This window comes from Coturnix japonica, chromosome 11 (genome assembly GCF_054131305.1).
Source record: "Coturnix japonica strain WE chromosome 11, WE-NBRP24, whole genome shotgun sequence".
Taxonomy (NCBI): domain Eukaryota; kingdom Metazoa; phylum Chordata; class Aves; order Galliformes; family Phasianidae; genus Coturnix; species Coturnix japonica.
This window is the reverse complement of record NC_140673.1, coordinates 11,996,150-12,013,949: the sequence shown is the minus strand read 5'-3', so window position 1 is coordinate 12,013,949 and position 17,800 is coordinate 11,996,150. Positions and strand designations below refer to the sequence as shown.

The following is a 17,800-nucleotide window of genomic DNA, read 5'->3' as shown; positions in this document are numbered from 1 at the left end:
TGCCACCCTCTGGCCATCTCAAACTATGGGCAGCTCACCAAATGGGAAGAAAGTAAGCACTAAAATGCTGAAGTGAATCAATTCTTTATTTTTCTGGGTTTTTTTTGTTGTTATTGTTTGTTTGGAGGTAATACCACAGCCAATGTGCTGGACAGAGTGCAGAGCAGTGAGGATTTGCATATCCTCCTACTTTACTGTGTTCTCCCTTCAGAGCAATACATGCACACATACACAAGGTCCAGATTGTAACTGTGTTTCTTTTCCTGTTGTGCAGCTCTCGGAATCCTCCTCCTCTTGTTCCTCCATCCACTCCATGGACACATCCTCCTCGGGGCTGCCATCTTTAACCAACATAATCCTGTCCCCTCCCTTCTCGTCCTCCAACCCCAAGATCCACAAGCGCTCCATCTCCGTGACATCCATTACCTCGACAGTACTGCCCCCTGTTTACAACCAGCAGAACGAGGACACCTGCATCATCCGAATCAGCGTGGAAGACAACAACGGCAATATGTACAAGAGCATCATGGTGAGTGGTGTGCGACAGCTCTGTCCTCTCCAAATTGCAAAGAGCAGTTTCTTCTGAGGGCCTGCCAAATTCTGCCTCCAAGAGGTAAATCTTCCCTTTGACTTCATAAGGCCCTGCAGAACCTCACGTCTGTTCCGGGTACACCAGAGCTCCACTGCAGACAGTACTCTAAGTTACAAGGCCAAAAATCTTTGCAGGATGTCAAAAAAGGTATTTAGCACAGTGGGGTTCCAAATTAACTGATGTCTGCAAACAGCAGATGGGGCAGTTAGTTGTATGGAAGATTATGGCTAGCAAGAATAACATCTCTCAGAGTGGTTGCTCTGGGAAGCAGACAGTGTGATTTACCACTGGCTCTGCCCATACAACATCTGTCTTCTTGAATTAAAATAACAGTAAGTAAGTGTCATAGATACCATAACTTAGTGTCTAGGAGTATCTGTCTACTCCTGTGATACTGACCCATCAGAATTTCTCAGTTCTCTAAAACCTTTTGCAAGGCCAAGTGGGCTGCAGAGACAGGCCGTTACTGATCATTAAGTCATTATATAAAAGTGAACAAGCAGAACTTCTCACTACAAACCTGTCTCTCTTTGCAGCTAACCAGCCAAGATAAAACTCCTGCTGTCATCCAGCGAGCTATGTCAAAGCACAACCTGGAATCTGATGCAGCCGCGGAGTATGAGCTTGTACAGGTCATCTCTGAGGACAAAGGTAGGAAGGCAGAACTGCTGCTGCTCCATTTTTAAGGAAGAGGTAAAGTGCTGCGTTATTACAGTTGCCACTGTGTGGGGATGATGCAGCATGGCCTGCCAGCACCTTGCCTTCTATAAGGAGAGCGTGCTCATGGGCTTCCCAGCAGCCCTGTGTATGTGTGCTTTGTGGGCACGGCCACCTCCAGAGCTGCTTGCCTTCCCCTGAGCCAAGCAGCCTGCCCACAGGGGCAGGGCACAGCCTGGATCCTTGCTGCTGCTTCTGCCTCTCATCCTCCATAGCCCTTCTCTCCTGTTTCTGACAAGGCACAGCAGCAGAAAGGGGCAGCACTGCTCAGCTGCGTGCAAACATCTGTTCATCAGCTCTCCGTTCTCTCCTGCATTGTGCACTACCACCAGTGAACACTAGCTCTGGTCCTTCTGTTGCAGAGCTGGTGATCCCAGACAGCGCCAACGTGTTCTATGCCATGAACAGCCAGGTGAACTTTGACTTCTTGCTGAGGAAAAAAGCTCCCACTGACGAGCAGGTGAAAATGAGGAGCAGATCCAGCCTGACACTCCCCAGAACTGCCAAACGGGGGTGCTGGAGTAACAGGAACAGCAAAATCACACTCTGAGGTGGATGCCGTGGCTCTGAGTTGAACTGGTTGAGAACCCTACCTGCGCTACCATCCAGTATTACAGAATTGCAGCAGGTGAATGTGTCAGTATTCAACGCTGAAAACATTGGAAACAAATGCCAAGTGAGCATTTGGTTGTCATCCAGACAGATATGAGTCTCTTCACCTGCAGCTGGACAGACATGGGTTTACAGGACAGGCCGGACTAGGATTATTTTGTTTTGCACATTAGCCTAGGAAGGTGAGAAACCCCAGCTAGAGGGGAAAACAGGACTGCAATGTTTGTACTCAGAACACCACATAAGCCTACTTCTTGTGTGAGAAAACCTTTTCTTTGTGCCAGTATTACACACAATGAGAATACCTAAGTTTATTTTTATGTAACTGGAGAAGAAAAGCCACAGGCCTGTTCTCCCAGAAGGGAGCAGGAGTTCCCCCTGGTCCACACAGCCCAAGGAGAATGCTGGGTCACAAGAAGGGGTAAGCTCCACAGAGTGCACCTATGGCAAGGCAGTGTGGGTACAGCCCCAAAACGCTCAACTGTGGAGAAGGAAGAAGCAACTGCAAGCACATGCATTGCCTTCATACTGCTGGCAGCCTTCTATTTGCACTTGTTCAAAGCTAGAAAATTACCTACTTTGCATTATTTTTTTTTTTTTTTTTCCCAAAGAACATTAAAAGAGAAGACTGCTTGCTTTCACATGAATGTCATGATTTGTTCATGAAGAAGGCACTCAACACTACACGTATGGACTTCAGTGCCACTGCCGTATGGTTCTCCTTTTGCTTGGCTAACCCACTCAACAGAAGTCGATGCCTCTGCATGCACTCTGACATGACTGATGTACCTCTTTGTAATGTGCAATCAATATTCAGGAGAACTTTCCCACATAACTAACTCCACCTTTTCCATTCCAGGGGAGGCAACTACACTACCTTCTATCTTAAAAGTGGGTATTGAGAGGAAATAAATAGCCAGATTTCTAGCATTACCCCCCAAACAGATTTTATATCCTTGTAGCATTACTATGCATAACTTCCAGCCAACGCCCTTGCTCTTTGTATATACCTATAAATGAATTTTCTGACATGGTACATCCTTTCAGCTGGAATAAAGAATTTAACCATCTGTTCCCCATGAACACATACCTGGAGTGTCTTCCCATGTCCAGGCTTCCCTGGAAAGAGGGAAGTTTGATTTTATAAAGCCATAGATGAGACGGGGCATTGTAAACAGCCCTTACTGAACAAGACCGCCTTTGGGATATGTTAGTGTTAGTTCCAATAAACTCAGAATTTTACACGTCTGGGGCTTTTCTTCTACCTGCTCTGCATCTGCCATGTCCAAACTGGGCTCAGAGTACATCAGCAGTCTATGATAAACACGTGATGTAAGCAAGAGCGCATGTGCCATTTTGCACACTGCCTTTACAGGAGGCACCACCCAGGGCACAGTCCTTGTAAAAACTAAAACTGGACTTAGGTAAGCGAGGGAGGCCCGAGTTTGTAACCAACCCCTCACACGTGCCAAGGGTTTGCACAAGTTTACAGCAGAAGTGGTTTTCTTTGCATTTCAGTGTAAGAATGCACTGATGTCTGTACAGCATCTTGCTAACTCCACCATTGCATGCATGTATTAAGCTGAAAGGTAAATGGTCTTGATTTTAAAATGACCCCTCCCCAGAACATTATACATATATATATATATATATTTTATTTTTTACTGCTTACCTGTAATCTTTATACAATAAGCATATAAATATTTTTTTCACTGATATTTGCCTTAAGTTAATCTATGTCCTTCTAGGCTTTATTACTACTACGTGTCAGTAGTCATACCCTTCCATTAATGCCCTTCTTTCCAGCATCACCACATTAACTGTCTCAAGTTCCCAGCTCCTTCTGCCTCCCCTGGGAAATCTTGACTGCACCAGTTTGGGCTTGAATGGAAAACTCTTTGTCAGCCAAACCAAGCATGAGCAGTGCCTGCTCCCACCCAAAGAAGAGTGCACACAGCTGCATTTCTTGCACCAGGTTCTATGTATTATCAGACCCGCTGACAGGTAATAACAAATCGTTTTTGAGCAGAAAGCACAACATGGATCGGGAATTATTAAAAACAAACAAGAAATTAAAAAACAAACAACACAACAAACTAACAACACACAGATCAACTGTACAGGTCAGCTGGCAGCGAGGCTCTATGCTGCCATGCAGGAGAGTGGCCCAGAGTTGCAGCACACGGCCACCTTGCCTGCTCCCAAACCTCTTCAAAACATCAGCATCACAACTCTGCTGTCACAAGAGCCAACAGCAAGGACATCAGCACCCACCCAAAAAATAAAGACATTTGCTCTTTCCATGAGAAAATATCAAGACAAGTTGCCTTTCCGTCCCGGAGGAACACATGGAAGGGGGAGGAAGCAGAACGTGTTCCCTTTGGAGTGCAGAGGAAATACAAGTGGCAGCACTGCTCTGCCTGCTGCTCTGCAGGTTCTCTGATACACCAACACATCCGTTCTGGGCCAGCAGCCCATCTGAATGGGATCCGGGCAGCTTTGACATTCAGAGGGGAAGCCAGGACTGCTTCCCTGCAGAAGTATGAAGAGAAGACGACACTACACTTAGAGCACTGCTCCAGTGTATGGAGTGTTATTGGAAACCACTGATATGACAAAACAAAACCTCCTAACTCAAACACTCCCTGCAGTTTCTCTCATGAACAGGGTTATAAATGCCTGCAGACCTACAAGGAGAAAAGCTACACAGCAGCCCAGTTACAGCTATCCAGAAAGGTATGAACACTTGTACACCTCTATATATTAATTTTTATAAATACAACATTCTACACAAAGTACTGTAGAAAGATGTCATTCAAGGAATATTTTTTTTCTTTTTTTTTTTTTTTAATCAAAAGCTTGCAAAGGCTTTTGTTCAGATCTCTGCCTGTCTGGAACACCTTTTTTTCCTCCTTCGTTTCCCCACAGTCCTGGAAAAGCAGCCCAGTGAGCCATAGCCCAACCGGGTCCAACCCAACTGGATCCAACCCCACAGGGCCCAACCCAGCAGCCCTGCCGCACCGTCCCACGCAGGATGATGGGGGCCTTGCAAACAGCTGCTCTACAACTTCCAAAGGTGAAAAGCCAAAGTCTGAGGCAGGTTGGGCTGAGCCCAAGGGAAGCAGGCAGTTATAGTTCATCCCTGGAAGATGGCACGTTGAGGGAGGACTGGGGTGGCAGGGCGTCCTTGTTCTGCGCCTCGCCATGGATCTGGCCCTGCTGCCGTGACTTCCAGGAGTGTGTCCTGTCCCAGTCCGTTGACACGGTCTCGTTATCCCAGATGGTGGAGGTCTCTGTGTCACTGAGGTAGCCAGGCTGCCCTGTGTAGTGGGTGGGGTAAACGAGCAAGGGTTCTGCTGAAAAAGCCTTCAAGTCTCTGGACTCGTAATACTCCATGTACTTTGCTCTAAAGGGGGAGAAAAATCATCAAGAGCTGAGTGCACATCCATCAGTGCCACCACTTGGAGCCACAAGCCAACCTGCTGAACAGACAGGTCCCAGGGCAGCAAGGCAGTGCTGGGGTTGGTCTAGGGCAGGTCTGACCCTCTGCAGGGTTGGGGACACAGTCTTATAGTGCTGCAGACAAAGCCTCTGTTACCAGACAGCAAGCACCTCAGAATGGCCCACAGGCCCTGCACCAGGCAGACACACAGCCCCACTGCCTTACTCCCCCAGCCAGGTTGCAGAAGTGAATACATCGATGCCATCCACTTTAAGACCATTCAGCAAGTCCCAGCGTATGCCAACCCAAGCCACAGAGGTATCCTACTTACACAGGGTGCTTGTTGTACATGACTGGCAAAAACTCATCCACGGGCAACATCTTGCTGAAAGGCTCCGCTCCAATTAGCTTCTGAGCCCCTTGGAAAGAGATTGCATACCCCAGGGTCCAATATGAGTAATCGGCTTCCACGAGGTTCATGACGTTGGGAACTGCTTTCTCGGGCTGCTGCACCTGCATTCTTTTCCGGCCAATGTAGCTGAAAGGGTGAAGAGACCACAAAAGCTTGAATTGAAGCAGACCTGCAGCAACTGTTGCTGCATGCAACTGTTTGTTTCCACCAGGACAGGGCAGAGTCAACACAAAAAGCCATCCCTGCTCCCAGACAACCATCCCGCAGCGCTTCCAGACAGCCACACTGTAACCTAGCAGTGGCACAGCTGTGAAAGGCTCTGTAAGGGCACTGAATGCCTTGGTCCAACCCCAGGACCAGTCAGTGACAGCTCCTCTGCCACAGCAGCATCTCTGACACCTCTGGGACCAACCAGCACTGCCAACAGAGGGTACTAACAGCCCCCACTACAGCTGGGGCTCTCCAGTCTGCCCCAGGGAGCGCATCTCTCCCAATGTAAGAGCCCACTGAAGCTGCACCTGTGCCATGGCATGGCATGCTGCACCCATCTGTGTGCCCAGCGGCTCCCAGGTGCCTGGGGCCAGCCACTTACATAAGCTCCCAGTCTAGTTGAGCTTGTTCTATGTCATCCATCAGTTTCATCAGCTTCCTTTTAAACTGGTGTTCAAAGCGCACATCGTCCTCGATAACGAGTGTCTTCTCCAGTCCTCTGTTCACCACCTGCAACACAAGGGCACAGATCAGTGACAGCCCCAGAACACTTCTCATACCCTGGGATCGCTGGGTGTCAGCATGACCTGGCAATTGCTCCCAGATCCTGCAGGCAGGGAAGCAGAACACACCCACCAACCTCTTACCTCCTTCCAGATGTAGTAATGGCTGAGGAAGCAGCCGATTTCTCCCCTAGTCAGCGGCCGGGAGGAGTAGGGGTCCCGGTACCCTGGAAGCATGTCGATGCTGAGAGCTTTGAGCTGACTCGTGTTCAGTGCTCTGAAAAACAGAGTATGTGTCACCATTGCAGAACAGTCACATCTTAAGCCAGACACAGAGGCAAAATGGGAAATGCTGCTGACGTTCTGGGAAAAACTGATGGATACCCAGGACCCAAAGACCATTAGATCCATATGGGTTCCTCTCTCCTCCAGGAACCTGTGCAACTTCAGACCTAAAATGCATGCTCTTCTTTCTCATTATAAAAATGCCCTAACACACCTTACAGTAGAGCGCTCAGGGGTAGGGCTGTATCAGGTTAACAAATGCTGTGGGTTGGAAGGGAATCCCAAATTCCTTCCTCAGCTCAGAGGAGAGCTCAGCTCAGACCAGAGCCACATCCAAGAGCACCCCCAGAGATAGGCACACACAGCTCTGGGCAGCAGTATCAGCACCCCACTGCCTTTGAGTAAGAAATTTCCCCCTAATATTGACCAAAATATCCCCTCTTTTATTCTAAATCCATTTCCCCTTCTCCTACTGCAATCAGACCACATACAAAGTTGGTCTTCCCGCTATAAACCTCCCCTCAAGTACTGGAGGGCTGCTGTGAACTCACTTTCCATCCACAGCCTCCACTATCTTGACCGCAATCTCCTGTTCATAGAGTGTCCGCAGCATCCGGTCCCGCCTGTCCTTCCGACGCTTCAGATTGATCATGAAAATCTGGGTTGAATGGGAAAAGACATCAGCCTCCTGGTTTGGGAGGATGGACAGAGAGTCCTGATCCACTCTTTTTTCCAGCAGCCCCATGGGAAGAATGGAACTCATTCAAATAGCAGGTTTGGTTTTGTTCCAGACTTTAGAATCTGTCCCCAAACTGGGGCTGATTTTGAGGGGGAAGGTGAGAGGTTTGTTCTTTGTCTAAAACCAGTCCATACAGAACAGGGGAATGTTACTTTTCCAGCTGCAAAGAAACCAAGCCTGTGTTGTATAAAGACATACATAGGATGTTTTGATTTGTATTTAACACAGGGTACAATGGTCAGCTCCAGCTGAACACTAACCCACATTTCTCTCCACTAAGATGCAACTGCCCATATTTAGGATTACCAGCAGGGCCACCATCCAAGCACAAGGACAACATAAAGAGAGGATTTTTGTCACTACTTCAGCCACTGAAATTCCACTGCTCTCCTTGCCAGAGCAGATAGCCAAGACCTGGAAAAGACACGTCTGGGCAGGGCTCAGCCCAAACCTGGAGGACACAGACTCCTTGGTGGAGGGCTGAAGCCCTCGCTTGTAGGTAAACAGCAGAGGGGGAGGGGGGTGGATATTTTTCAGCCCCAGGCAGACACATACAAGTGCAGCTTTGTATGTCGTGCAGCAAAACCTCATCCCAGTAAGAAACAGCTTGAATTCCAGCTCAGTACAAATGCAAAAATAATAAACTAGATAAATACAGCACAGCCACAAAGGGCAACGTGGAAAAAAACCTACAACAGCTGCACTGCAAACACAGACACAGCCAAGCTGGGCTCCTGCTTCTCTATGCAGGCTGTGTAAACAGATGTAGCAGAATAAGCAACAAAACTGAAGAAATCGTTTTCTTCTGTCATTTAAGAGCAGAAGAGATTTCCCAAAAGATGTTTTTTTGGTCACAAAACACAAGGATCAGCACTTGTGAACAGAGCACCAAGTGCTCACAGACCTGACTGGCTGTGTAGCTGCCCAGCACAGCTTCTCCCCAATAAGGGCTGCTGCTTTCTCCGTGCATAAAGTTAGAGTCCAAAAGGGAGTGATTGGGAAAGAACTAATGATGTAAAAACATACTATACTCCAAGGAAAACATCTGGAAGCTCAGCTTACAAGGAGTACGTAATAGATGGGAAAGCAATGACAGCAAAACAGGCTCCTTACTTCATCAAATCCCATCTTGTCAGGATGTTTTGGTGGAACAGAGACATACTGAGAGGGTTCAATGGGAGGACGATCAACTGAAAGAGAGGAGAGATCCCAACCATCACCTGGATGTACACACTTAGTTGATATAACTGAAGGTGTCTGCAAACATTCACTGGGGGCTCCAGCACAGCGGGGCGCAGCCACTTACTCATAGCCTCTATCAGTGTGTGCACAAAGTTCTCTGTCTCTTCTTGCAGCGTCTGGTGTGACTTCAAGGGCATGGGAAGGAAACCATAGTGCTCACGGTTGCAGATGAACATCTGAATTCCTGAGGATTGTAGAAGAAGAGAAATGAGAGCTGGGTCTTTTATGGGCAGATTTCACTGTTCTGTTGATGCACAGTCACAACCCCATGGTGGTGGGCACAGTTCTGTGAGCATTGGGCAATGCTCTCAGCCAGAGGGGCTGGGGATGGCTGGTGGTGCTGTGTGCAGCTCAGCAATCCCTGTGGCCTTTCAGTTCAGCTAATACATGCTATGATCCTATGAACGTCACTGTGCCATTTTCTGTTCTGTTGGGTAGCGGAATCTGGCCTCTCCTATGAAAACGCTATCTACTCACTCCCTAGCAGCAGGTGTTTTTAACCAGTCAAGATTTCTCTAGGAGAGAGACCAAAGAAAGGGGTCTTTTTTAGCCTTTGCATTCAAGGTGATCCTACAGCAGAGGGCAGAACGGGCTTTTAGTAAAAGCAGAGCCTGATGCAAGCTGCAAGTAGTGAAGGTCAGGCGGAAAGAAGTAATCCTGCTGGATGTCTTGTTATTCCTCTGGGTGACAGGAGGCCCTGCCTGGGGTCACACAGGATGGAGCTGCAAAGCCTGGGTCATCCGTGCAGCTACAGGCCCTGCCACTGCCTCTGCAAAAGATTCAGCAGGGGCTTTGCAAGCAGACATCTTCCTCACTTCTGTTTGTTTTGGCTGGGAAATAAAGATTAGACATTTTTACCTGTGTCAGCAAAGAACACTGAGGAAAATGACTGATAACCACCTTGGAAATGCCAAGTCTAGGCACTGGCACAGCTGCCCAGGGAGCTGTGGGGTCACTGTCCCTGTGGGGGGTTCCAGACCCATGGGGATGTGGGATTGAGGTACGTGGTTATTGGGCACAGTGTGCTGGGGTTGGCCTTAGGGATCAGAGAGATCCTTTCCAACCTGTGATCAGGCAACCTGCTCAAAAACGCTTAAGGAAGAGAAGGGAAAATACTTGTTTTCATTGAGCTCTGATAAGGCCCTTTTATTAACTCACCACTGCCTGAACCCACGTGATTGGTATTCTAGAACTGTCTGCACTAATGAACCCCATGTTCCCAGCTCTTGCAGTTCTGTAAGAACACTGCTGGCTGCAATGCTTGCCAAAGCACATCCAGTTGTCAACTGCAGTTATGGTGAATGGCAGAATAAAAAACTGCTACCTGCTGACATGAATTGATTTGGCACTGATCTTATCAGCTAAGCTTATCTGGCTCGCCGATCTCTGCTCACATCTTCTGCTGGTTTAAACTCTGTTAATCTGTATACATTCATGTCAGTATTTCTGTTCCTTCTGGGATAAAGGCTACTTTGAAATAGCAAAGCTACCTCAAAATGGGGAGGGGGACTCGCTCACTAGATCTGTTATTACACTAAAAACCCATTAGTGTGAGAAGTGGTGGAAAAGCTGAAGATGCTGGTGTTACTGGCTGCCTTTGTAGAGCACTGACAGGACCCACAGCCGTGTTCAGGAATCAGGAGCATCCCCCACATCCCTGCATTTCAGGTCGAGCTGAAATCCTCCTCTTTCAGAGACAGACACACATAACCAGCAGCCTCCTGCCCTGCCCTGTGCTCAGGGAGCCTCTGCAGACTCTGCACATCTGTTAGTGAATCCTTCCCAGCAAAGGCTCCAAGGTGTACCTGCTTGGCGACTGGAGAAAGCAAAGACCATGATATCATCAAAGCTCCAGGTGTAGTCCTGGTGAGGCGGGTAGAACATCAGCTTGGTGGAGGCCTCCTTCCTCAGGTCTATGAGGAACGTGGAATGGATCATCGGGACAGCAAAACATCCTGTTCTCTTCCACTCTCGGATCAAGGGGTAATCCAGGGTCCTTTTGTAATAGCCCTGCAAACACAACAAGCATGCCACTCGTTGCAAGAGATTTGCTGCAAAGATGCTCTCCAGCAAAAGCTCTCACCCTTTGTCCTCCCCAGCAGAGATGGATCAGCGCCCAGTTCACAGACTTTCAAGCATTCCCTAATTGGATAGGTTCAGTCAAGCGTTTAGAAACAATTCCTGTCCCAAAAGATAAAGCTCAACCTTCTCTCTCTTTTAGCAGCTATTGGAAACTCAGACTTTCCCACTGCAAAACCAAGAGCACTTCAAACCTGGAACAGTGTTCCCTTGGCTCTCTCCACAGCACTCTGCATTCAGACATTCGGGTCTGATCCTGGGAGCACTGTTCACACACAGCAGTCACAAAGGCACTCCATGTCTGCCACAATAGCACCTGCACAGGGCAAGTAGGTTTCACACCCACTTCTTGAGCTCAGCCCCAGCTGAAAAAGCCCCAGCTTTTTCCTCCTCACATCTGCCAGACACATTTGCTGCTGTTTTTTTCCCCCTTCCTCTTTTTGCAGCTAGTGCTGGTGTCAATGGAATCTTCCTACTGGACAGGGACTCCCAGGGCCAGGGCTGAGGCTGGTGCACACAGGCCGTGAACCACTTCAGTCCATGAAGAAATGCTGATTTACATCAGTGGAAAACCTGGCTGTCTCAGCAGTCAACCTTAAAAACCTAAAAGAAAATGCCTTCACCATGAAGTTACTATTTCCAACTTAACGCCAAAAAAGCCCATGGAATCACTAACACCATTCACAAACCTCTTATCTCTACATGAAACTCCCAAGAATTTGGGAAGTTTAGGATCCTTTCCTGCTATTTTTATACCCACACAACTCAAGCTGTGATTTTTAGAGGATGGAAAAACATTGTGGGGAGGTATCATTCATGTTTGCCATTCTCTTATGTTACTCTACTACCACCCCAGCTATCAGGCAGACCTGTGGCATCTCCATAGCTCTGGAACAGCCCCTAGGATGTTGATCCCATCACTCTTTGGGCAGTCTGTGCCAATAGCCAGCCACTTTTCTTAAGAAAAAAACTTCTCCTAATACCCAACCCACCTCCAGAGAGCCGAGTTTTCAGATGGGATACAGATAGATTTGCCCCTCTGCATTAATGACTCTCACACTAAAATCTTACCTTTCCTGTAGTATAAGAGAAGGTAACACCCAACTCTAATTTCTGGCCTTAACACTTCCCTTAGCACTTCTGTCTTCTGCACACACCTCTCAGCACACACACACAGAGACTCATAACACATAAATCTTGCTCACACACGAGAAAAATCACTTGCTGTATGTTAGTATATACTTTTTTTAAACAAACAAACATAGCTAGTGGGATTGTATTGCTTCTCCAGGCTTCAGCTGAGGAACAGCATCCCTCAGATCCAGCACAAGATCAGATCCCCATCAGATGTGGTGTCTTCAAGTGAGGAAGCCCCAGCTTGCAGTCACTGTGACCCATCCACCCAACTACTTGCCTGGGGGGTGATGCCACACCAGAAGTTGGAATACAGAAAGCGAGACTCCAGCATCGGTGCCACCAAGGTCTTGTTTTCTGCTATCAGCAGGTTCAGAGTTTCTGGGTTGGTCAGTAAATTATCCGTATCGAGAAACTAGAGAAGGAAGAGGAAAATAAGTTTGTTATTAGATGTAGACATACACTTCTCCTGATGCTTTGCCAAGGAACATGGCAGCCAGAAGTGTGAGGTATTGGCAAAAAGCACAGAGCTGGTGGGTCTGACATGGCAGGACACAACTTGCTGTGGGGAAGCCACCACCACAGGGACCCATCTCCACACAGCTGCTCCACTCCACTGCTCCCTTAGACCAGAGAGATGGCTTGAATGGCTTCAGCCTGAGGATGGTGAGAAATGCAAGGTTTTATTTACCAGGATGTAGTCTGACCACTTCTCCCGCGCTGCACGCAGAGCAGCCTGACGCAGCTTCATCACGTGGGTGAACCGAGAGCTTGGCCAGTGTTTTGGTCCCATTTCTTCTGGGTAGGACCTAGCAAAGAAAGCAGTCAAAAAAGCACAGCACTCTTGCTGCCTTCTTTGCAAAGAAAACAGCAGAGTCACCTCAGGCAATGGGACGGACCCCACAAAGTAAAACATGCAAGTTGACTGAATGCATCCCCTGGTTGGAGAGCAGGATAGCACCTAGGGAATGTGGGCTAAGCTTCCAAGAGCCAGCCCCTGCTGCAGTACTCACTGCGGGTCTTCCATTGGCCTCCACTCCACGTCATGGTAGAGGTTCTGCACATTCTTCAGCCACTCCCTAAGGATTGCGGTGGTATTATCAGCATTGTGGTCAGTGGCCACCCTGGAAAATAAGAGCACAGCAAGCTCAGTTCATACAAGATTTAGGCACCAGGAGCAGTGTCTGCCTGTTTGGCCCAGAATGGTGCCAGGAAGGTTGGGCTCCAGTTCCTTCACATTTCCCAGCTGGTACATGGGTTGCCCTAGGCAGAACTATTTCTTACAGGCAAATCTGACTGAGCTGTGGGCATCCCTGTTCAGCGCAGGGGAGTTGGACTAGATGCTCATTAAAGGTCCCCTCCAACTTGTATGCTCACAGACTTGTGACAGCCTTTCAGTTGCACGTGAACAAGCTGATGCTTTTCCCAGCTGCTTCTCTCCAGCACAGAGCCCTGGGCTTGGGACCTCAGTCCAGCTGCTCACACAGCTGTGATTGATCCAATAGCACATTCCCTTAAGTTGAAGGGCTGCTCACTGTTCCTGGCCAGAAAGCAAAGCACTGCCCCCATAGAAGGGCACATCCTGCACCACCACAGCTCTGGATGCTCCACTGAGAATTGGCAGTCCCCTCCTACTCCTTCAGGAGTATAAACACTGGGTTAAATTTAACAAATGAATTCTCTGAGCAACACAATCACTCAGGGACAGGAAACTTATTTGTTGAATGCTGATTCCTGTTTATTAAAACAAAAAATAGGAAAGCAGCAAGAAAATAGATGTTGGTATCTTGCTTCCTGTTATCTGCTCTTGCTCTGAGTGGTAGAGCAAGGGTGGTGTTGTCAGCCATGATGTTGGGATTTGCTTTTTACCAAGCTCCTCATCAGACCCCACTGCAAACCTAGATGGCTTGGATGTTGAGCGAGACAGAAACTGCCGCTTGCTGCTGAGCAGAACAGATGAAATCAGACAGCTCTGTGAATTGCACACAGTTCAGGCCAACCACCCAAGCCCCATTTCAGTGCACTCGGTTGGCCCTCCCTCAACCACATGCATTTCATTGGTCTTGTTCCACTTCCCTCCTACGCTCCAGCTGCGCAGGCACTGAGCAACAGCTCCAGCATTCCTCAAATACCACAGAGAACCATGAAAAAATGGCTTTTTGTTCCTGGCCATCCCTGGAGCCACAGCAAGAGGCTCCTACCACACAGCAGGGCCACACCACTATCAGGCATCATGCAAACCCAGAAGAGACAACAGGAGGAAGAAAAAGGCCGGAGCCCAGCTTACAGCATGCTCTTTGCCAACAGCCAGGCTGGTCCCACTGAGCAGGCTCTCACAATGAGTCCACAAGACCATCCCTGGAAGTATACAAGAAATGTGTAGATGTGGTACTTATGAACATGGTTAATAGGCAGTATTGGTGGTAGGGGGATGGTTGGACTAGATGATCTTAGAGGTCTTTTCCAATCTAAATGATTCCACGATTCTAAGAGCTGACGGCCTCCAGCCATTAGCAGGACATGGGAATGGGAACCTGGAGGCATCTCTCCATCTGTCCACAATGAAACTGCTAGAAGGAAAATGGCATTTTACTGCCCAGGCTGTAACGGTGGTGTTATATGGAAGGCAAATTCACAGCCCAGTAGAGCCTTTGGAAGACACTAGTGAGCCAATGCTCTTGCACAAGGGACTGCTGCCTCCAGGACTATCCACCCATCAGCACTTCTGAGCCCAAAGTGCTCCAAGGCAACACAGTTTGTCAGGCCCTGGATGAAACATGCCCTATGACTAGTAGTTTGGCAAATCATTGTTTTTCCGACTTCAAGCCTAAAAAAAACAAACAAAAACTCACACATAAAGAAATGAACAGTACAACAATTATCACTGTTAGTTTGGGGACAATTCACATTTAACATCAAGAGAAACTGGCACTTCTACTGCAATACCTGTACCACTGCAGCCCACTTACTTCCCTAGAAGAAATAGCAACTATGATGCTTGCAACACCACTGGATGGAAAAAACACAGGTAAACTACATTCAAGGCCAAAATGCTCTGCCTGCAACTATTAACTGTTGCAGAAGATTTAAAAACTAAATTTCTCTAAAGAGGTATAGGATACATCGATGACTTCTGCACTACAACAAGCAAAATCATAGCAACATTAAGGTTGGAAAAGACCTCTGCGATCACCAAGTCCAACTCCAGCCCATCCCACCATGCCAGTGCCCACATCCCTCAGTGCCACATCACCATGGCCCTCCAACACCTCCAGGGATGGTGATCCTACCACCTCCCTGGGCCAGTCTGTGCCAGTAGTGCCTCCCTGCACTTTTGGAGAAGAAACTTCTAATATTCAATATTCAGACTTGTGCTCCAGAGCCTGCACAGCTCCCTGCCCTTCTCTGGACACGCTCCAGGGCCTCAATGTCTTTTCTTGCAGTGAGGGGCCCACAACTGAACGCAGCTCTTGATGTGCGGCCCCAGCAGTGCTGAGCACGGAGGGACAAGCACCTCCAGCTCCTGCTGGCTGCACTGTTTGATATTTGGATCGGTCTCCTGCCAATTTTACACCTAAAACCTGTGTGACTTAACCAGGAAAGACTGGTGGAATGTAAGAAAAAAAACCCTCATCTCCTGCCACATTTTGCACAACAAGAAAAGGGTAATAAAAGTAGAACAGACCTCCGATGAACGCTCCAACCCCAGTAACATGGCAGCTTTTTCCACACAGATCTAAACTTATTTCCAATAAATAGAAGTTAAATTAGATATAAAAAAAAGCTTGAGTAAGAACATTCATATAGGGGGTTATGTCAGCACAACTACAACCACTCCAGTATTTACTTTGGCTTTTAGCAGCACTCTTTAGCACAGACACAAGTCCTCATTGTCCACACTGAGCAAAGTAACCCCCTCCCAAAAAACTCGAGCACCATGAATAGTGGAAAATTAAGCAAAACGTTGAGCTCCCACTGCTTTAATTAAATAACATGCGAGCAGCAGCACAGGGCAGACCGCATTTCATGGACTGCTTGTATTTTTAACCTGACAACACCTCCACACTGTGTTTGCAAGTTAATTCAGGCTCTGATGGTTCTCCTCTTTTCATCCTCAAAAAGAGAAATGAAAAGAACATCCACTTTTTCATTTCTCCAGAGCACAGCCTGCCCTCCCTGGCTATTTACAGGTTATTTATACCTCAGGTACCAGGTTAGAGGAGGTTTAATTGTTGGTTGTTTTTACCCTTCAGCATCACTATGGGAAAAGTACTACAGGACAAACCCAACGCTGTGTGCCTGAGCTGGCTGCTCAGCAGTCTAGGTCACACTGCAGCACCACTTGTGGGAAACCCCAAGGCCAGAGACCTGCAGTAATTTTCCTACTGGATGTAACACAACCGTCTCCATTAGCAAACAGTGGCAAGTACTTCACGATCAAGGTCTGCAGAGTGCAGAGCAAAGCTAAGACTGGAGGCTGCTGGGCTGCAAAGGCTAGAGCTGTAAGAGGGATCCTTTTCTTTCTTGGCCACATTCTGAGGGCTGCAGGATGAGTGGGTGTGGGGTCCTTCTTCCCTGCAACGTACTGTAATAGAGCAGAACAATCTGTGCTGCTGAATGCAGCCAGTGCCAAGCCATCTGCTCCAGTGGGAGCTAACCTGAAGCACCTTGGTAGGAAGAAAGATGGGTGACAATGGACAGGATGCTGATGGTCAGGGATTCACTGAGAATGACATACAGCAAAGAAGACATCTGTTGCTATGGTTGGCCATGTGCCCTCCATCCCAGGGTCTCACCCAGAGAGTAGCCCAAAGCCAATGGAAAACCTATTAGATCCCTCCTAACAGCTGGAATAGAAACTGAGGACAAAAATTGAGCATTGGCCATTTTCCAAAGCAGAGAACAGCAATAAAGAACTCAGAGAGAGGTTATGTAGCAAAGAAAAAAGGCAGCAGAGATCCCCCATTAGGTGTATAACACTTCACACCTTGTGCATGTTGTGTTCCACCACCTGTGCAAGGGACTTCCAGTTCTGTAAGATTTCGGTCCCCTTGAGTTGTTAGGATCTGAAGCCAGAGCCCACCACTGCCCCCAGCCACCCCTGCAGCTCAGGGCAGGCTGAGCACACAGCCCCCAGTGCCCAGCAGCCCCCTGACTGGTAGCTGTGCTTATTCTGGCCATGAATTCAGCCCTGACAAAAATAATTGCAAAAATGAGTGGAGTTAATACGAGTCAAATGCAAACTAAAGCTTGGATTTCCCAAAACAAGCAGTAAATAAAGTAACAGGTGACTCATCTCTCCCTGCCTTTTTGTTTGAACGCTGCCAGACTTAGAGAACCAATTCCAAAACACCAAAACCATCACACTGGTAATTTCCACTGTGAGCCAGAGATGAATTACCTTGAGTAGAGAACAGCACAGCTGAGAGAGATGGGAAGAAAAGGCATGGATCCTACAGGGCAAGGAAATGCTCTGTAGGCTTCATTTTTGCACTCTGGACCATCAACTGTGCCCTGCAGCTACTGACCTGTGAAGGACACCTTCAGGTATCTATGGGATCAGGCAGCAATCAATACACAGTGGGATCCACCAAGCCAGCTCACAGGTCAAACAGATGTCAGCTTTTCTTCCCTTCCTGCATAGTCTGCACAATTACACTCACAACACTTCATTAGTAAGGACCCAGCATTCAGGCTCACATTCAGAGAACTGTTCTAGCATTTAATCACGCTGCTAGGAGTCAAACTGTGTCAGACTTCTTTGGCTTTGCAGCAACCCAGCATACATCCCAGGGTTTCCCTTAATTTGAGACAGGCTTTCAGGAGTACCTTG

The 17,800-nt window shown here is 47.9% G+C and overlaps 2 protein-coding genes across 6 annotated transcripts in view; one reads left to right on the top strand and one right to left on the bottom strand.

The window, feature by feature from the left end:
- RGL1 (ral guanine nucleotide dissociation stimulator like 1) overlaps nt 1–3,637 on the top strand; it is a 60,730-nt gene extending 57,093 nt beyond the window's left edge. For all 4 annotated transcript variants that reach the window (XM_085511209.1, XM_015869825.3, XM_085511208.1 and 1 more), the window contains 3 exons: nt 275–529; nt 1,129–1,243; nt 1,672–3,637. In XM_085511209.1, coding sequence (XP_085367335.1) covers nt 275–529; nt 1,129–1,243; nt 1,672–1,859 — 558 coding nt within the window. In that variant the 3' untranslated portion in view covers nt 1,860–3,637. The remainder of the gene's footprint in view (nt 1–274; nt 530–1,128; nt 1,244–1,671) is intronic.
- A 246-nt stretch (nt 3,638–3,883) lies between these two features.
- COLGALT2 (collagen beta(1-O)galactosyltransferase 2) overlaps nt 3,884–17,800 on the bottom strand; it is a 30,085-nt gene continuing 16,168 nt past the window's right edge. Inside the window, exons 1-12 of one of the 2 annotated variants that reach the window (XM_015869829.3) lie at nt 14,255–14,605; nt 12,981–13,091; nt 12,659–12,776; nt 12,248–12,382; nt 10,560–10,764; nt 8,819–8,938; nt 8,626–8,702; nt 7,325–7,431; nt 6,633–6,765; nt 6,368–6,495; nt 5,695–5,901; nt 3,884–5,327 (exon numbers count right to left, since the gene is read on the bottom strand). In XM_015869829.3, coding sequence (XP_015725315.3) covers nt 5,051–5,327; nt 5,695–5,901; nt 6,368–6,495; nt 6,633–6,765; nt 7,325–7,431; nt 8,626–8,702; nt 8,819–8,938; nt 10,560–10,764; nt 12,248–12,382; nt 12,659–12,776; nt 12,981–13,091; nt 14,255–14,511 — 1,875 coding nt within the window. In that variant the 5' untranslated portion in view covers nt 14,512–14,605 and the 3' untranslated portion in view covers nt 3,884–5,050. Of the gene's footprint in view, nt 5,328–5,694; nt 5,902–6,367; nt 6,496–6,632; nt 6,766–7,324; nt 7,432–8,625; nt 8,703–8,818; nt 8,939–10,559; nt 10,765–12,247; nt 12,383–12,658; nt 12,777–12,980; nt 13,092–14,254; nt 14,606–17,800 lie in introns of those variants that run through there. The other variant, XM_015869828.3, reaches the window with a different exon arrangement.